The following is an 18639-nucleotide window of genomic DNA, read 5'->3' on the forward strand; positions in this document are numbered from 1 at the left end:
AGAGGTTTTCGTAGACTGGATAAGGTCAACGAAATGACATAAAACCGATCGAAAATATTAGAACCCACGACTTTCGCGTTATTAGCACGACACTCTAACCAATTGAGTGGAAATATTCACTTTATGGTTCTATATCCTAACGACAATCCAGCGTAGATTCAATGAACTTCCATTTGGATAGCTAACTACAACACAGGAAAATGAATACCTGCTTGCATGGATAAAAAGTAAATTTCGAATTCAGTCAGTGCAAGTATGCTCGTCTCGCACCGGTTCGCATCGCGACCTTCATTAGTTTCCCTTAAAGGCGCTCTGCACGGATCCATATCTAGGAAGGTCAGCATTTATGCATATATCCCAGCTCCACTCATGTACAACTTACCCTTGTGGGCACTGCTTACCCAGTGCGGCACTACCACTGCGCATATAGCAGACCTTGGCCTTTTGGCACGCGGTAGTAGTGCAGCTGGGGCTCTTGACACTTCGCTTCCCCTGGTAGGTGTTGTGCAGACTGACAAGTTCCACGTCCTTCTCCATGGCCTCGGTAACCCGGTGCCAGAATGTCGCGTTCAACGGCGCATCCTCGTCCCATCCTGCTGCCGGTCCGTATGTATCTCGGGTGGAGTATTCGATCTCAAAGGTCGGACCTGTGGCCTCGAGAGCCGGGTAGTCCGACACATTGCTGTAGAAGGTGTATGCTTCGTAAACGTTGAAGTCGCCCGTGTCGACCTCGTACAAACGGAAACCACTGTTCAGGTTCTCCAGAGGGGTTATGCTGGGCATGATCCAACCGGTGGTGAGGGCATTGTCGGCATCCTGCACAGTCCCGTTGTTGGCATAGTAAACCATGAACCCGTCCTCGTGGGTGTGTCCGAAGAAGATGTTGGCAATAACATGGGGCGAGTAGCGGTCCACGATCTGGTAGAATAGATCGGACGGATTGGGGAGTGGATTTTTCCCGTCCCAACCACTGAGGACATGGCCGATTATCCAGACACGCTCACCGGCATCCTCGGCCTTTTGCAGCTCCTCGATCATCCAGGAGAATATTCCAGAGTTGTCGGGGTTAGTGGTGTTGATAAAATTCAACACGTTGTGCCGATACCACAAGTCTATGAGAGTGAGTGAACAATTCCCATATAAGTAGATAACAGCATACCGGTGTTGAAGGCAATGATGCGTAGTCCGTAGTGTGTCTTGACAGAGTAACCGCCATAATGGGTGCTCGCTTCATCAGCGGTCTCACGACTAATCCATCCTTCATGGCGCCACAGTCCAGCCAGGTGTTCGTAATTCCAGCTTTGCTGTTCCCCCAGACGGCCAGGGAGGTTATGAGGAGAATCGATGTTTGCAGGACTGGTGTCATGATTTCCAAGTGCAGCAAAGACAGGACCAGAGAGATAATGTTTGAACATGCCGTAAATGCTGGTCTCCGTATACAGGGTGAACGCCTTGGATATCTGGGGTGCCGGATCATGCGATACAAGATCACCCGTATAGAGCGTCCATGCGAGGTGATCATCATGTTTCCCCTTGCCAGTTCCAGTCAGCGGACCAACGGCCTGCAAAGCAGCAAGACCCAAGTCATATGGGGTATCACACAGGAAAGAGCCATACGCAGAGGCAGAAAGCAGTGGGCTGTCTTCGGAAAGGTCATTGTAGTTGTCACTCCGACAGCAGAGGCTGGACGAACAGTTTGCTTCGGAACTGACGGCATACCGGGCATCGAGATGGAAGTCTGACAGATGTAGTACCTTGATCCGTTCCCCACTTGCCTTGGGGACCTGGACATCTGCAGGTTTGGGCTTGGGGAAAAGCTTGGTCGTGTCAAGCGGGCTGGTCGTCGGCGCACTGCAATACTTTTCGCTGAGGGAATGGCAGATGTATTGACCATCCAATCCTTCTACATCAGCGTACGCCAGTACCTGAGTCCAGATAGCACCGAAGGTGTTCGAGGCAAAATCTTCCTCACAGGTCTCATTGGCATGGAAGCGAAAGTCCTTGCACAGGCTGATCATGGCATTCGGAACAAGACCCGGGACATACAATGCTGCAGGCTTCGCTGCGGCTAGGGCGTTCTTGCATTTGGTGCAGTCGCTTTCCGAGCTATTTGACCTGATGATGTTGGTCACATTGGATAGGGCTTCCTGAACCAGCTTATACCTCTTTCTGGCAGGCATATGAGTTCGCGGCACAGGGAAGTAGACCTCATCCTGGTTGTCTGGGATATTGTCGGGATCCGTCAATTCGTAAGGGAATGTGAGGCCCAACACTGGATCATAGAGAATTGGCTGAGGTTGTTTGGTTGGCTTGGCCGGGGAAACGTAGTACGATCTGCACCCACATTAGCAAACCTCTGTGCCTGAGCCATCAAATAGTCGGCATCCATACGAGAATGCAGAGGTCGGAAACCCAGCAGCAGCCACATAGGACGAGTCTCCTGGGAGAGAAGCAGCAAATGCAACATTCAGGATTAGACTTGTAGTCCCCAGGAGGACCAGGAAGGCCATCTTGAATGAACCCGAGTGTCTCATTGTCGCTGGTGAATGAGATAAAGAGGATTGAGAGAAGAGGAAAGAGGAAAGAAAAAGAGCAAGAAAGGGTGCTTGAAGACTTTATGCAGGTACGATGCACGTGGCATGGAAGGGGTATGTGAGTGGAAAGTGACATGACAACCCTAGAACAATGTAATTTTGAGCTTCAGTAACTTGCTATCTAGCCTAACTTCATTGAACGGTCAGTCCCTTGAAGGCCTTTGATCCAGATACATGAAAAAACAATGGTATCACAATTCCACTCCCACAAGCCTGGTAAAATGCGCATCTGGTTATCCCGAGATGGCACAACCTTCAAGGCTGTCCTGTGTGACCGCCAGATAATATAGGACCACCGGACTGAAGATGCATACACGAAAAGCCGCATCAACCACTCCATTCACAGCGGGCAGTAAGGGAAATGGGTCAAGGTCCAGACGGCGGATTACTGGTGTATCCGGGCGGCAGAGCGGTAATAGAGCAACTGGCTGGGGCAAACAGAGACAATCTGTTCGCGCTCACGTAGGACATCCCGCACTACAAGAACTGCGCCCTGCTGAACCATCACAAGGGGCATCGGGGGAATGCAGAGAATGCACATGGTGACAAGCTGGATCCGAGTAAGGCCGCAAAAGTGTCGTGGGCTTGCGAAGCTTAAGAGCCGACGAGTGGCGTGTGGTTGAGTGAGCGGGCTGCTGCATTAGGATCCCGGAGGCCGGGGAATTTGAAGCCCGTTGAGCTTGCCGACCTTTTGTATGTTGGAGGTGACATACTCGATTCGGCGACGACGAAGAGTAATTTGGTGGATTCCAGGAAGCGAGCGATAGGTATCAAATGTAGTGCCATGTCGCTGCACAGCATAAATAGTGGATGCCCACATTCCTCGTGGGCATTGAATCAATCGACTTTGTACTTGTTCATCTGGAACTTGCTGAGTATTCAAAGTGACGATGAGGCGGGCATAGAAAATGCCTGGCGCGCTGAGGTATTTTGCCGTTTCAACCCAGCCATGGAAAGCACTTGCACCAAAGAAAGCGTGGGTGCACTGGGGCCTTTCTCGGGCTTGCATTTTTTTCGCAATGGAATGCCACCATGGCCTGGCATGCATCCATGAATACTGCAAGTCAAATATCGAGAAGCACCAGAGGTAAAATGGCGTAAGTGTATCACCCACCCAGCATAGAGAGAGAGAGAGAGAAAGGGAAAAAAAGGACCCAGAGGACGATCGGAAAACCGACCCCTATAGCCCAGTTTAATCTTGAGAGCTCTTGGAAGCACCGCTAGAAGGAGCCTGCACACAAACAAGCTCAACCATGATATCATCTGGACCGTCAGGTGGTATACTGTTATAAGAAGGGGCGCGACTGATGATACCAACAGCCACCTGGGAAGCTTGGTTGCGGGCGCTCATGTCATCGAGGTACCAGACCTGCCAAGGCCAAGCGCCCGAGCCAGGTGGCATGATGGTGACGTTTTTATCAGGGACTCGTTCTTTGGCGAAATCTAGCAAAGTTAGAACATAACTTCGGGAAGAAGTAATAATTGACAAACCTTGGACTGGTATAGCCGCGACGTCAAGAGTGGGTGGGGGACACGAAGGCAGGGGCGGCGGCTTCGCCAACATCTTGCTGAGAACGGCCTCGAGAGGCTTGGAATAGTACTCGCCCGACACGGCAAGACGATATATGCCATTCTGTAGGGCAGACTTAAGATCACGGGAACAATCTTCCCCCAAATCCCATCACATCCATTGTTCGCCCCGGAAGGGGTACCGGTCAAATTGCCGATCCTGAGGCCGAGTTCCGACGTGCGATTTGAGTCGACAGCATTCAAATTGATATTGTTGTTTTGATATCCCAGCCAAAACGCCGTCTTGGTCATGGGCCCTTCACCCTTGCCGGAGGAACTGACATCGAAGCCGTAGTAGAGCGTGACGGGGTCCGGGAAGAGAGGGTTGAGGTCGAAGCGAATCGCAGTCTGAGCGAGCGAGTCGATGCATCCATTATTCCAGAACGAGCAGAACTGAGCCGATACAGTTTGTAGTAATACAAGCAACAGGGTTAGGGACCCGAGGCTCAGATTGAAAGCCATATCCAGGGGGTTGTTATATGACCAGCGAGAGTGACCGCGGAGGCCCTCAAAGTTAGGATAATCGAGAGCAGGCGTCCTGCAAGTTCATTACGGGGAACGGAGGTAATAAAAACTGGGAGATTAACCGATAAAAGGCTGTCAACGGAAGCCAGGAAAGCCAGGGAAACGGGTCCCCGCAATACCAACTAGGGTGTCTTTTGAAGAAAATGAGGCTAGTCTCGGTGAAAACCAAAAAAAAGGGTCTGTGGATGTTATTTGACCGGGTCTTAGGGGAGAATGAATGGAGCTTCCGGGAGAACCTTGGAAAAGAAAGGGAAAAAAAAATGCCGAGTTCTTGCCAAGGAGACAAAGGTGAGGACAAGGAAGTGAGTTATTTCAAATGTATCAAAATTGCAAATTGCAAATTGCACAGGTTTCTCCGAGCATTCCAAGGTTCCTCTAAGAAGATGGTTTTGGGAAATTCGGGTACCTGCTGGGTACCTGGGAGGTACTTGATGCACCATAGTGGAGTCAGGGAAGAAGGAAGTCTCCTTCGAGTATCCCCTTGATTGGAAATTGGGAATATTATTTTCCGTAAACAAAATGCCCCCGCATGGCCCAAAGAGGAAATTATTGGCGACGATCAGCGACAGGGTCACGCAGGGTCCAACCACTAAGATGCCACGATGCCTCACAGTTGGGGGACTGGTATGTACTGGTATTCTATCGATCATTTCTCCTTTCAGAGTTAAGGTCAGATCTTCCTCAGATCATAGATTTGCATGACCTCATCTTCATTCTAGGTGTTTCAGTACGGGATGTTCCAAAGTACTCAGACTTTGGCAGTAAGAATCATAACAAATAATAGCCAATAACACTAGTAAACCATATGAGATCTGTGCGTATGCGAGACGTGATCCATACGGATTTCCAGATGTGTACAATCCTTGCCTGTCCTCCGATAGGCTCCATTGCAACAACTCCTCTGACGTAAGAAAGAAAAGGAAAAAGGCCTCAAATAAACGGAGAATCCAACGTCATTTGATTTGATTTCGGTTTCGAATGTCTGAAACACATTCTCATTGGTGTCGGAAATCTCGGGTTCGCGAGGTTTTCAGCCAAGAGTCCGTGGCTGATTGGGCTGTCCATTAGCGTGGTGCAGCGCGAGACGGCGAATCCACTCAATCCAGTAATCCTCCGTATCCTCCGTATAGTGTATTTTCACGTTACTCCGGAGATGGGGGGAATCCCTTTGCTGATAAAATAATTAAGATGGAATGTCGGCTTACCTCCCTCCCTTTTCGGTATGCATACAATATGCAGTCCTCGACTACCTAGGGTACATCTGTCCCCGGCATTCCAACATTGGAAAGTCAGATAATTAAACATTCAGTCTTCCATTCATAGATTGCCGAACACAGAACAAAAAGGCAATATTGTGATTTCGGAGATTTCAAGTTTTGAGCCAGGTACTTAAAATAAGAAAAGAATACCCTAGGGTGTCCAAAGATATCAAAAGAAAAACAACCGCAAGCTAAACATTGAATATTGGGCTTGGGTTCAGCATCAATGAAGCCGGTCCGTAGAACTTTGTCCTTCCCACGCGCAAGGCTGCCATCGGAAACGGAGTGGAGCAGCCACAGGTATCTCTCGACCTCGGCGGTTTGCGCTTCACCTGAACTGTCAAGTGGGTCATTTATTTGCAGGTGGAACTGAGCACCGAGTGCCGAGTATATGGACTCCGTTGTCGATGGCCTTCACTAGACGCAAAAGGGGTGGCATGTTCTGCATCAACAATGCGGCGTTGCCGGCGGTGGCGCCTTAGTGGCGGTATTGATGGTCTGCATCTTCTCTTCCAGCTTGCTAGGTCTCTATGATAACAACGAATTGACGGTAAACGAAAGCGAGTTGAAATTTAATAATAACCTTCTGTTAGGTGTGGGAAGGCTAGTTGTGTCGGGGTAGATATGCTTCGACGTTCACTCCGGCTTCTGGTCGACGTCGATATCACGAACTGAAGCGATTTAGAGCGGTGTGGGCAACCTTAGGATACTTCTAGCGAAAGATGGTATTGTTGGAAAATGAAAATCCACGTATTGTCGTTTTCAATAGAACGGTCCTTGCCCTAGGACACCAACAACACTACCGCTGCGCAAGCGCTTAAGGACAATGTTTATATCCTGCTTGCTCTTTAGAACAGCCTCCTTAGTTCGACTCACGCCGAGAAGCTCAATAGTCCGCTAGATACCGGTAGTGGAAAGGGACGAGAAGAATCCCTTGCGAGGCTCGTCATCTTCATCGTCACTAGTTGTCCTGCTTCTTCTTTCTAAGCAGCTTGCCCTATCCGAGTCGGGAGCGGAAGGTAACCTGTTGCGGAAACAAGCCTTTGGGGAGAAAATAAAATAAAAACGATTACCTGATACCTAGGTATCTCAGTCCATGTCAGAAGATGTAAGACTGGAACGATTGAGAAGGTCGTGTTATCGCGGCCTTTCTCATATTGTAGCCTGGCTTCGATGGCAAGCACGCAATCCCCACCTAGGTATCTGATAACTAAATGAAGTGAATAATAAATACCCTACCATCAACTCCATCCTTTCCCTCATCCGTTCCTCTACTCACTCCCTCTACTTCTGAGAAAGCCGGTCTTCTTCCACAAAACTTCCTAAAGTCGTCACTGGTACAGCAAGCCAATCGGTAATTTTTCCTTCCACTCTGATCAACATTTTTTCTTCACTGTGGTGTAAAATATCCTTTGTCGAGAATATCGACGCCGCCGCACTCTTCTTTTTAGGCCAGCTCTAAAGAAAATGGCGCTCCCATCCGGCTGTGGTGTGTTTGGCAAGCAAGATGGACTTCTTCGCTGTCCTGGCTGCAAGGCTACGATGTACAGTGGTGTCGAACACTAGATCACCTACCGCAAAGAGCATTGGTCTGCTTGTAGCACTATCTGAAAAAGTCGTTTTGCTATTGAGAAGAAGAACAGGCCTTACGGGGTTAGCCAGGTTATACCTTCCGCATCGCCGAAATCTTCTTCACGCCTTTCGAGACCCGCTCTTGTATGAAATTCTATTGTGATCTATGTATTTCAATGGGCAGGATTAACCCCTTCGAATCGCTTATGGCATAGGTCGACCGCCTAATGAAAGAAAAGGGATTCCGTCGTGCTCTAATTGATGTGAGCCGTGATGTTCAGTGATAAGTCAAGACTCAGACCCAATCTTTGAGTATCAACAAGAACCCCAATGTCGTTTGTGACAACGGTGGGTCGAAATGCTCTACCATTGGGATGTGTATTGGAATGCGCATTGATGGAGAGATTTGATGAAGTCCCCCGACAACGAGAGACATTCGAAGTTTGAATGAGATGCAAGGATGGTGAACGCTGGTTTCGAGAATTGCGCGATCTAAGATTGATCGTCCAAGGTCGAGGTTATTCACGTTTTCTACAGAACCCCTGGGTTAATCCCTTTGACAACTTAATTAGGGGGTTTCTAAACAATCCTCCATTCGATGAACAGCAGAAGGAAATGATTATCCAAAAATGGACAGTACCATAAACGTGGGAATTGGTAGGATAGGCCTTTTAGCCAAACATAACAATCAATTCAAAAACTTATTCAACTTACGCCTGTTTGTTGATGTACCAGAATATCAAACCTCCGGGCTTCTCACCTAAGCACCCGTGAACGGCTAACCCACGAGCTCCGTCACTCCTCACATTGGAACAATTGCATTCTTTCGCAACCCACTATGGGGATGAAAGCTCGCTGCCAATGTGGCAAGACCCAATTTACCACACCGACAAATAAGCCTCTGAAACTCTGGATCTGCCACTGCACAGAATGCCAGCACCAAAGCTCGTCCGCGTTCGGCATCACCGCAACATTTCCATACTTCGAGCTCCCTGGTTCAGTCTCCAGTCTGGTCAGCACCTATATTCGCCTGACCCTAAAGGGGCGCAAGATGGAGTGTCTTTTCTGCAAAGAGTGTGGCGCGCGGCTTTTCCATCGCTTCCGGGATACTGTGCCTCCACCTGGCGAACAGCCTGAATTTTCTGCAATTACCAATGTGAAAGGTGGTTGTTTGGAGGATCTGAATAAAAACATGCTGCGAACTGCAGTTCATATCTGGTGCCAGGAGGCGATTATTGATATCCCTGAAGGCGTGGAGAAGTGGGATCAGGCACCGCCCCAGCCGAATCCTTTGGTTACTTAGGTCACTCTACGTACACTTTTCTTGAGATGCTCTATCCGCCAATTCTACTATTCTATTAAAGGAAAAGGGCAAAAGTCAGGTTAGGAAATATGCCCCAACAATAGAAGGCTTAGAAAAGAACCTATGATGTTAAAAGGTGATCTGTACCTATTAAGTATAAATTGAAGCTATGCTACTTCCCTCTTAACTTTTCATATGGCCGTCTTCTGTCCTTTATTTTACCCCTGTGCTTGAAGATGCGATGGAATCGGGCTCGAGCTCAGTGAGTAGGCGGATGGTTTTGGATTCATTACTTGGGGTAATATGGGATACAGTTCGCTTTAGGGGAATGAATACGGCTGCACAGGAGTTATTTATCGGGCGTCTTTGTTTTGCAACATCTGTTTTCCATTTACCATTCAATCTCAAGCCCATCGTACTTATGCAGTCCTTTGGTCTCCTCCCAGCCCGGGACATGAATATTGAGGAACTTCCCATTGAGAGCTTCTCTATCTCTTGAGAGGAGGCCCAACACTGCTTCTGCGCCAGTTTCAGCATCCAGGTCGGCATAGGGGCCACCTTGGTCTGTCCGAAGCCACTGCATAGAATGTTAATTGTGCATACGGACGCCGGGTGATCTCCAGCCAAAAACTTACACCGGGTGAAACAGCAAAGAATGTGAACCCTTGATCGTTCAGGTCCAGTGCATAAAGCTTGGTCATGCAGTTCAGCGCCGTCTTCGATATTTTATATGCATGGTGAGGCGCAATCGTGAATCGCTCCGCGTGTGCCAGAGACCCCGTGATGGAACTCCTGTAAGCGGCATCGGTCAGTCAATCAGTTTGACCCATCCGCCTATGCTCCACTGCTGCTACGATGCCTGCTTGCTACGTCCATCTCCATAGAGAAGCGCGGCTTACATGTTCAAGACCGTTTTCCGCCTTCCCTCTCGGAGGAGCGGCAAAAGTGCGAGGGTGACATTATGGACGGCCTCGACGTTGACTTCCAGTGTTTCCCGTAGGTTATTCATGGTTTCCAACCCGCCGGGAGATAGTTCATTTACCGCGGCGTTATTGATTAAGATATCAAGGCCACGGCCATCCAATCTTTCCTTCACCTGACGGACTGCCCCCGCCAGACTGTCGGGGTCCAACACCTCGAGGTTCACCAGGACCACTCGACTTTCCGATTGGGAGACGAGCTCTTGCAACGTGGGCGGAGGCGAGGAGCGCAGAGTGGCAAAAACTGTCGAGACTTCGCTGGTCGGCCTTTGGGCCAGTGCCTTCACGATTTCTAGACCGAGGCCGCGGGCCACTCCGGTCACCAGGTATGAGGCCATGATTGTTGCTTAACTGAGAGTGATTCCAGATACTGTAGAGGATATTGTGTCTGAGAAGCTTGGTTCACTAGAAAGGAATATCAAGAAGAATCAGTAAAGAATGGGCATCTACCGTGGACACGCAGGTACAATAAGATTGCTTATTGTAAGACAGAACCGGGGTGGTGAATGCCGGATGAAATCAGTGCGGTGATTACGGAGGTGTGTGGCGATAAGCAAGAAGGAAAAGTTCAAGTTTATTATATGTTTGCTCCCCCTGTCAAGGTGTACAAGGTATACAAGGCGTGACAGGTGCCAGGTTGACTAGGCACAGCAGGCGTACAAGGTGTCTCAGGTCCCATTGAATCCAACTGACCACGTCAGGGCTCTTTATCTGAGGCACTTCAGTCAAGCCAGCTTGGTACAAGTTCCTCAGTTATGTTGCTCCAACAGCACTACTGTTCAAGAAGGCGTCAGAGGCGTTAAATAGATGTTTCAGATTCTAGCGCTTCAAAAGAAACCTACTCCTCTTATAAAAACCTCGCTCGCCCCCGAAGTCTACGAGACCCGGCCGTGGACCGAGGAGTATCCGGGAGAAAGGAAGCTCAAGGCACACCGTTCTCGACATCAGCAATCATGTTGTTTACGGGGAGAAACCCACTAGAGCCGCTTTCGACGAGGTCACGGATAAACGGCAGTTGGAAACAGACCATGGTACCACCTTCACTGCCCGTTTCTTCTACTCATATCTGGGCTTCGCATCTAAGCGCTATTCTCTCGATTGGCCAGGCCTCAACGACGTATACCGAGGCCGCATCGTCCACCCAAGCTTTCGGCCGTCCGAGGGCATCTGTATGAAAGGGAAGAGAGTGGCCTTGACCGACACGGGAGCAACAGATGTCCAGATTGCATAGGAGGCGGCCCTGGATGCTCAACCGCTGACATGCTTTATCCACCCCCGATCTCTCTTGGGCCATGGCTTGACTAGGCCACGAAAGACCGGGCCTTGTTGAAATATCAGTTGGCGGAAAGCGCAGCCACGGAATACCCGTCTAGCCTCAACCTGGCCATCATCATGATCGGCTTGGAGCTCGCCATCTATGCGTGACTCTCGCCAAAACCATAGTCGCGACTGCCATTCGAGCTATCACGGATGGATTTCGGGCGCTCAACAACGTCAGCTGGTATGGCTCGGTATTCCTACTAACCATCTCCGTCTCCCAGTATCTTATATTCTATAGGGGATTTTATAAACAGACTACCCTCTTAGTCACACACGCTTCCTTTCCCAGAGACCCACTGGTGAGCCAAATCTTGCTTAATCCAATATCTGCTGATCATATAGCCATCTGCATATTATATCAATAATCATACTAAATTAGGGTTTATAATTGGCCCGTAAATCTCATAATATAGAACCATACATAGGCTAGTGGCATGCTAACTTCAACTAGATATCCTCCAAGCTAACACGCATATACATGTATTTCAGCTATGGTAAACCCTACAATATATGGCACAGTCGAATCCCTATTGGCACAGGCATCAGTTTACCTTCAGCCATTACCAATGAGCTTCTGGTGCATTATTGCTTTTGGCGCTTCTAGGGGTTCATTGGCTTAGCTGAAAGGCCACACTGCATGAGACACGTCTTGGGTTACACATCCTCGTATCCTCCTCCTACCCCTCCCGTTGATCTCAAAGGTAGATAGCAATAAGGAGTGAGTTTCGAACTCAAGAAACAGTATTGTGGTGATTCGACTTGGCGACTTTCTCCTGATCGACAGGCCTTCAAGTTCTCTTTTCACATTCCCATGTTGAGCCTGTCACTACTACGTAGATGTTAGACGGCCGGTCACACCATGTGACCAGCCAGTTGTCCTCCCTCTTTTAGTTCCAACCCAGATAGAGAAACCATCTTCCTACCATCCAATCCATAACACTACCGCATTACATCTATCTCCAACATGTTATCTATCTTTTTTTACCTTCTAATACCTGCTGTCCTTAGCCAGTCGACGGAAAGAGCTAGTATGTCTCCCTTTTGAGGGTAACTATCGTTACCTATATATTCAGGATATCCTTTCTCTGCTGATTTCATGAATGATGGGTGCTAACTACATTAATTTTAAAGCCGCTGAGCTTGTCGGCAGCATTGAAGGAACTCTTCATCTCGAGGAGAGGAATGATGACCTTCTAATTGAGGGCACGCTGTCTGGCATACCACTTGGAAAGCACGGGATCCATGTACACGAGAATGGATCAACTGGTAATGGATGTCTTGACGCAGGTGGCCACTGTACGTCCGTCAATATAACTACCCTTTTCCCTGACTGCAGAAGAGAAATAGCGGCTACTTGGAATTCATAGTCCATTCTCTAACAAATACAGACAATCCAACCAACGTATCCCATGGAGGACCCGACGACGTAGAACGTCACATCGGGGACTGGGGCAATATTGACGCCAACGAAGACCCTTATCCGTATACTTTCACAGATCATGTCGCCAAACTGACCGGTCCTTACGGCATAGTAGGTGTGAGTATAAGTCTGAAAACATTAGAACCCATTTTACTTTGGCTTACGCGTGAGTAAATAGAGATCGATCGTTATACATAGAGACGAAGATGATCTTGGTAGAGGAAACAACCCAGATTCGAAGATCAACGGTAACTCTGGCCCGCGTCTTGCCTGCGGTATGTGCCTCGTTCTTCTTCGGGTCCTGAGTATTTGTGGATATTAACATGATTTGCTAGGTGTTATTGTAAGCGTGTGACGCCGTGGAGTGCCGAGTCCGGGAGTGTCTACTAGTGCGAAATGTCCGCCTCAGGCAATCGACAGAGATTGGATGTCTGAGGACACCGCGCCCAGCAATAAAAGGAAGTGTTTCTATAATTGGCTGGGGGGCAAGGGTTCCACTGTGTGGTGTAATTGTTGTAGGTGTTTGGTGTTTTGAAAGAGATGTGGGATGTATCTAAATTGATTCTGTTGGAGAACCCCCCCTGGATGGGATGATTCTTTATGTCATGCAGACTGAGCCTTTGCTTTGTCAGTTTGCTAGTCCTTTGTTAGTGCAGGCCTTTACAAAGGCCCTGCTTTGCTAGTTTCATACCAAGAGTCCCTTCCTTCTCCATCTCCCTGGTAGTATGTAGCCTCAAGAGATTCGTTTGCTTTTTTCCAAATAGTTACAAGATATGTATGCCACGAAATATATACACTTAGAAAAACATACTTCAGACTCACATAGGACTGAGTGCAACAGAAATGTTGTAGTCTATCCAACGACAGAAGTCCAGCCATTATCAATAGCGATTGTCGCACCGTTGATGTGACCAGCGCCCTTTCCATACGTCAAGTTCACACAGAACCCAGCAACCTCATTCACATCAACGTAGGGGGCCTGGATCGCCTCGAGCACATTTACCATCTTCTTATAACCCTCCATATGCATCCCAGAGTTGAACGCATCAACAATGTTGGTTTCCATCGCACCCATCATCAAAGCATTGCACTTGATGCCCTTGTTACCATAGTATGCAGCAGTGTTCTTAGTCAATCCGACCAGACCGTGCTTGCTAGCCGTATAGGCAGCACCTAAAAGAACGAGTCAACCTCAACTCCAGCAGAAACCTCTCTTTTAGCTAGAACATACCACTAGCCCACCCAGCCTTCCCGGCAACAGAAACGATATTAATAATGCGGCCATCAGGCTTCGGCTGCGCCAGCATGTTGCGAACAGCAAATTTACTCAGCAGAGCCGGGGCAGTGAGGTTAATGGCCATGACACGATCCCAAAGCTCCATGTCCAGGTCGCCAATGGGGTCGAAGTGATCCATGATGCCGGCGTTGTTGACGAGGACATCGATTTTACCGAAGTTGCCAATCAGCGTATCGAACAGGCTCTCCACTTCGTCGACCTTGGTGATATCGGTCTTGATGGTCTTCAGGGGACCCTTGGATGACAGTTCAGCCGAGGTCCTCTGCAGACGTTCGTCGTTTACGTCGCAGATCACGACGTTGGCGCCGGCTTCGAGGAATTGGGTTGCAATTGCTTTGCCTAGGCCGCCGCCTCCGCCTGTGACGAGACATGTCTTTCCCGCGAGGATTTGTTCAGGCATTGTGAGTGGTGATTATGGTATAGGAATAATCTTGTGAGGCAATTGAAATCGAAATTTCACCTCGTTTAAATATTCTCCGTTTTGGCGACGGAAGGCCTTCTACCCGCTTTCCGTTGACATTGGAAACGGTGGAATCCACTCTTGGCTTCATAGAGGCGGCTCAGGGGCGACGTTTTCTGGGGTACGGCAAGCATTGAAGACATCGGACCACCCATGGCAGTTGGAGTTGCCGAGCGGTAATGTTGGTACTGATACGGGTCTCCATCTGGGCCTGGATTGCAGTGATATGGGTGTGCGTTATTGTTTCTTTTAGAAAGGTAGAAGATCAAAATCAGTCAGTAAACTTAGATCACTTTGTTCCATCCACATGCATGCTGAACGAGACTTGAATTGGATTCCAGATTTAAGCTTCTTTTCTGACAGGGACGAGTTGGCCTATAAAGTGGCCGGCAATACACATCCCGGGTAACGGGTGAAACATTGGGTTTATGCATCTCAGCCATCACGTGAGGTTTATGCACGGAAGTGTGTCTATCCGAGGGGCCCTAAGCCGTAGGTTTCTGTATGGATCTTTAAGCTGGTTACATAATATAGATATCTATAGGTAGCAAATATTATAGACCTGGTGGACTCTGTCCTACAGGTCTACAAGAGGGATGGCCAGCAACGGTAACTGAATGAATAGTGATAGATGCTGATGATGATCTCTATCTGCTGTGAAACCTATCTAAATAGCTTCACGGGACAAAGAAAACAAATGGTCTACCATAAACTGCATGAAAGCACAACTGGCATGAACGCATCGGATCCAGCTGTACAAGACGCTCAACCAGCTCGATACAGCGCTTTTCCCATCAATATCCCTGATGACATGGGGATAGATATTGCTGTCCGGTTACTGGGCACGTGTCGAGGTGAGAGCTCTTCTCCAAAGCAGCTGCGGCCGTAATAGGGGGTAAGTGGAACATCTGACGACCCTTGAAATGGGGATCATCCGGTCATGTTGAAGGTGTAGTGGATTTGATACTAAGCCTATTCGGGAACTATGAGGTATGTTTCACCGAGGCAGTTCTATCTCGACTATACAGGTGTAACCCAAAGACGCATCTACGGGCTGTAGAGATGACGGTGTAAGAGTGGTCTTTCTCCATATGCTTTATCCACAATACCCGAATCAAGGACGGCCAGACCCGATGGCTAACTAGAATCTAGAATCAATGCATAATCAAGCCCACCGCTATTCCTCGCTATAGATATGCTATTAAAAAAAAGACGATCGAGGAAATCAGAGATCGCCCAGTGGCAGGAACGCGCAGAGCCAACTGGCGGTCTGTACTAGTATCTACGATCGACCCCCACTCCGTCATCAAATCGACACCAAGCCCGAACGCACAAGCCACACTAGATCGACACTAGATCCCACTAGTATCGGTGTACATCGTACATGTTGGGGTTCCAGAAGAGTGGTAAAATGTAAGAACTACTCCGAACCAATGTTGATATCAACGGGCTTCTGGCTTTTTCGTCGCGGGCAGAACATGGAATTTTGTTTCGAAGATCGGGTCTCTTCTAGAAGATTAGGGCAAATGCCTACTAGCCCGTGCGAAAGTTCGAGCCAAGTAAAGTTTATACGCGATAACATGCGGTATGGAGTTGGCCAATTGGCTCTCGTGGGGCTGGGCAAGGTAGTGGGGGATGGCCTTCATATTTAAAGGGATTTCACTGTCGAAAGTTATATTAAAAGAACTTGGGGCTAGATTTCATTTCTAGAAGGGGAGTTCATTCTACTGTTTTCCAACTACATAAGAGACCATGTTGGCCTGTTTCTTGCTAGGCAGTGCTGTGGCCTATAACCTAGTCATGGTTATTTATCGTCTTTATTTCCACAAGCTCAGTAGGTTCCCCGGGCCTCGACTTGCTGCCGCAACCGGGTTGTATGAGATTTATTTTTCTACGTGGGGTCCTGGTATTTTTGAGAATGAGATTGACAATATGCACCGGAAATTCGGTATGCCGCCTGATGTCCAACAAGTGATTTTAAGTTAACACTGTTAACACCTTCCAGGTCCGGTGGTGCGTATTACCCCCGATGAGGTCCACATCCAAGACCCGTTTGGGGTGTCCTTTGACTGGATCAAAGGTACCAGGGAACGGGAATCAGGCGATTACCAACCTTTGGAAGGATGGGCCCATACTTCGCAGAGAATGTCTCGAGTATCTCTGCTTCGGGGAGTCAATCATATTCTCAACTTGATCGAGAAACATCAAGTATATAGAGTGTTTAGTTCAAGGCTTCGACTCTCTCTTTCCCCCCTTCGAATCCCGGGGAAAATGAAGGAGATTCCAAGTTTACATGACGTCTCAGACCCTCGGATCCGATGGCGATGGTTCTGGGCCCCGAGGTGGAGTCCCGAGTGACGACCAAGCACCAAATCCGGCGATTGACGCAAGTTGAATGAGCTGAGTTAAGCTTGCACATGGTGAAATGTGGAGTTTGGCTTTTCTTCTGAGGCGAGTGGCTGAACCTTCCACCAACAGCATGTTCCATCCACAAAATCGACATGGGATTTGATTGGGAAAGGAATAAAAGAACAAAGAGGAGGCGATCTCGGGAGAACGCGATCTTGGCAGATTCAAGTTCAAAGAAAGCCCGTTCGAGCTTTTTTTGGTTGAACGTCTAAACGCCCCGCTTCTCCGATTCTGCCCTTTTTTCTTTTTCTTTAAAAAAAAAAAAAGAAAAAGAGCAATCAATTCCTCTGTGCATCTTTTGATTTTTGTCTCGCACCTCAGCGCACACATCCTATACCCAAAGAACCACAATGGTACGTTTGCGAGTGTTTTCCTCCAATTTCCCCCTGCAAGCGCGCACCGCGACGATCCCTGCAGAGCTAACAATCGCGTCTAACAGCCTCACGCCGACTCCTCCTATTTCATGCCCGGCTCCAAAGCCGACATATACGAACAGCTCCTGCTATCAGCACAAGGACTCCTAGACGGCCAACGGAATTGGGTTAGGTGAGTCACGCACGCAAAATACACGCGCTTCAACAGCCGCGACAAACCCTGAAAGCATGGCCGCTTACGACCCACCAGCAACCTCTCCAACGTCGCTTCCCTCCTCTGGCACGCATATGCCTCCCTCCCCGCGCCCTCTTCCTCCGTCAACTGGACGGGGTTCTACATCCGCGATGACAAATTCCCCGCTCTCGCTTCGCCGGTCACTTCGCCGCCTTTGCCTGGTGCGCCCGGGTCCCGGGGGTGTGATTATCTCAACTACATACTCTTCCTCGGAGGACCAGCTTCTTCTTCTCGGGCCGTTCCATGGGAAGCCTGCGTGTCAGGAGATTCGGTTCGGCAAGGGTGTTTGTGGTACTGCTGCTGCGAAGCAGGAGACTGTTGTTGTTCCTGATGTTCTGGACTTCCCTGGGCACATTGCATGCGATGCGGAGAGTCGCAGTGAGATTGTTGTGCCTATCTTGGTTAATGGAGAGGTCAGTACTTGTTTCCTGGTGATCACGCATCACACGGTTTCTGGGATGCAATTTGCCGGGGTACGTGCTAACATCTTTAATAGACTGTCGCTATTATTGATATCGACTGCACCGAGCCCTCTGGATTTGACGATGAGGATAAGAAGTACCTTGAGAAATTGGCTACCCTTCTGGCTGAACAATGCGACTGGTAAAAGCAAACATGACTTTTTTTTTCTTATATATAATGGTTACGAAAGACACGGGCTTAGATGAATGAAATTGTTGAGATAATTAATGGGGCAATGTGTGTTGATGTCTGCGCACAATATACGAGGCTTTCATGTGGGCTGTACACCGGATAGCAATTGTAGAGATTATGTATCTTTTGTATAGCAGTTGCATACAAAAGATACATAAATGCAATATGAGTATAGTGAGTATAACATTGAATTTCTCAACCGTTGAATATAGTTTACTGTCAGCCTTAATAGGAAATCTTAGGCGTGCTTGAAGTAAGAAAATACTGTGGCGCTTTAAGGTTTCACTTCTGTAACCTGGATCTAACTACTAGTAGTAATCTAAGTAGACCGATACGAAGTAGAACAATGTACTAGTCTTGTAATATAGCTGCATTCTTTACTTCCCCTCCAACGAGGTTGAAAGTTGAGCCACGCTCATATTGTTTACAACATAACATGCCTAGGTGCGTACTGAGTAGATGTCAGCACGCGATTCAGACCGATTGGAAGGTTATTATCAAGGTTTATAAATTTGATGGGTGTCGCCAAATTACATTTGCATGTCCCGTGGAAATTCCTAGAGACTACATAACTACATATGTATGTACCTACCTAGGTCGGTATGGATTATCATACGTAAGATACAACGCAACTCTAATAGAGTATTAGACAAGAAGTAGAATGGGGA

General features: G+C 48.3%; 8 protein-coding genes across 8 annotated transcripts; 3 read left to right on the forward strand and 5 right to left on the reverse strand.

The window, feature by feature from the left end:
- Positions 1-291: 291 nt before the first annotated feature.
- Positions 292-2534, reverse strand: N7489_002617 (PPN1 endopolyphosphatase family protein; the record flags this gene model as incomplete). Its single annotated transcript, XM_056708372.1, has 4 exons — positions 292-328; positions 383-1112; positions 1160-2334; positions 2392-2534. The coding sequence occupies 4 exons, from the start codon at positions 2532-2534 to the stop codon at positions 292-294; spliced, it is 2085 nt and encodes a 694-aa protein (XP_056572674.1).
- Positions 2535-3188: 654 nt separating this feature from the next.
- On the reverse strand, positions 3189-3603 carry N7489_002618 (uncharacterized protein; the record flags this gene model as incomplete). Its single annotated transcript, XM_056708373.1, has 2 exons — positions 3189-3282; positions 3308-3603. The coding sequence occupies 2 exons, from the start codon at positions 3601-3603 to the stop codon at positions 3189-3191; spliced, it is 390 nt and encodes a 129-aa protein (XP_056572675.1).
- A 183-nt stretch (positions 3604-3786) lies between these two features.
- Positions 3787-4625, reverse strand: N7489_002619 (uncharacterized protein; the record flags this gene model as incomplete). The annotated part of the gene is made up of 3 exons (XM_056708374.1): positions 3787-4037; positions 4086-4227; positions 4251-4625. The coding sequence occupies 3 exons, from the start codon at positions 4623-4625 to the stop codon at positions 3787-3789; spliced, it is 768 nt and encodes a 255-aa protein (XP_056572676.1).
- Positions 4626-8357: 3732 nt separating this feature from the next.
- On the forward strand, positions 8358-8822 carry N7489_002620 (GFA family protein; the record flags this gene model as incomplete). The annotated part of the gene is made up of 1 exon (XM_056708375.1): positions 8358-8822. One exon carries the CDS (start codon positions 8358-8360, stop codon positions 8820-8822), a length of 465 nt encoding a protein of 154 aa, XP_056572677.1.
- A 391-nt stretch (positions 8823-9213) lies between these two features.
- On the reverse strand, positions 9214-10140 carry N7489_002621 (uncharacterized protein; the record flags this gene model as incomplete). The annotated part of the gene is made up of 3 exons (XM_056708376.1): positions 9214-9399; positions 9458-9614; positions 9722-10140. 3 exons carry the CDS (start codon positions 10138-10140, stop codon positions 9214-9216), a joined length of 762 nt encoding a protein of 253 aa, XP_056572678.1.
- A 1946-nt stretch (positions 10141-12086) lies between these two features.
- Positions 12087-12897, forward strand: N7489_002622 (uncharacterized protein; the record flags this gene model as incomplete). The annotated part of the gene is made up of 5 exons (XM_056708377.1): positions 12087-12150; positions 12254-12418; positions 12511-12653; positions 12721-12817; positions 12878-12897. 5 exons carry the CDS (start codon positions 12087-12089, stop codon positions 12895-12897), a joined length of 489 nt encoding a protein of 162 aa, XP_056572679.1.
- A 498-nt stretch (positions 12898-13395) lies between these two features.
- N7489_002623 (SDR family NAD(P)-dependent oxidoreductase) lies at positions 13396-14239 on the reverse strand (the record flags this gene model as incomplete). Its single annotated transcript, XM_056708378.1, has 2 exons — positions 13396-13715; positions 13774-14239. The coding sequence occupies 2 exons, from the start codon at positions 14237-14239 to the stop codon at positions 13396-13398; spliced, it is 786 nt and encodes a 261-aa protein (XP_056572680.1).
- A 2819-nt stretch (positions 14240-17058) lies between these two features.
- On the forward strand, positions 17059-17924 carry N7489_002624 (GAF domain-containing protein; the record flags this gene model as incomplete). The annotated part of the gene is made up of 4 exons (XM_056708379.1): positions 17059-17061; positions 17148-17254; positions 17310-17730; positions 17814-17924. The coding sequence occupies 4 exons, from the start codon at positions 17059-17061 to the stop codon at positions 17922-17924; spliced, it is 642 nt and encodes a 213-aa protein (XP_056572681.1).
- Positions 17925-18639: the final 715 nt, after the last annotated feature.

Source organism: Penicillium chrysogenum (assembly GCF_028827035.1).
Source record: "Penicillium chrysogenum strain IBT 35668 chromosome Unknown utg000001l_segment0_segment0, whole genome shotgun sequence".
Lineage (NCBI taxonomy): Eukaryota > Fungi > Ascomycota > Eurotiomycetes > Eurotiales > Aspergillaceae > Penicillium > Penicillium chrysogenum.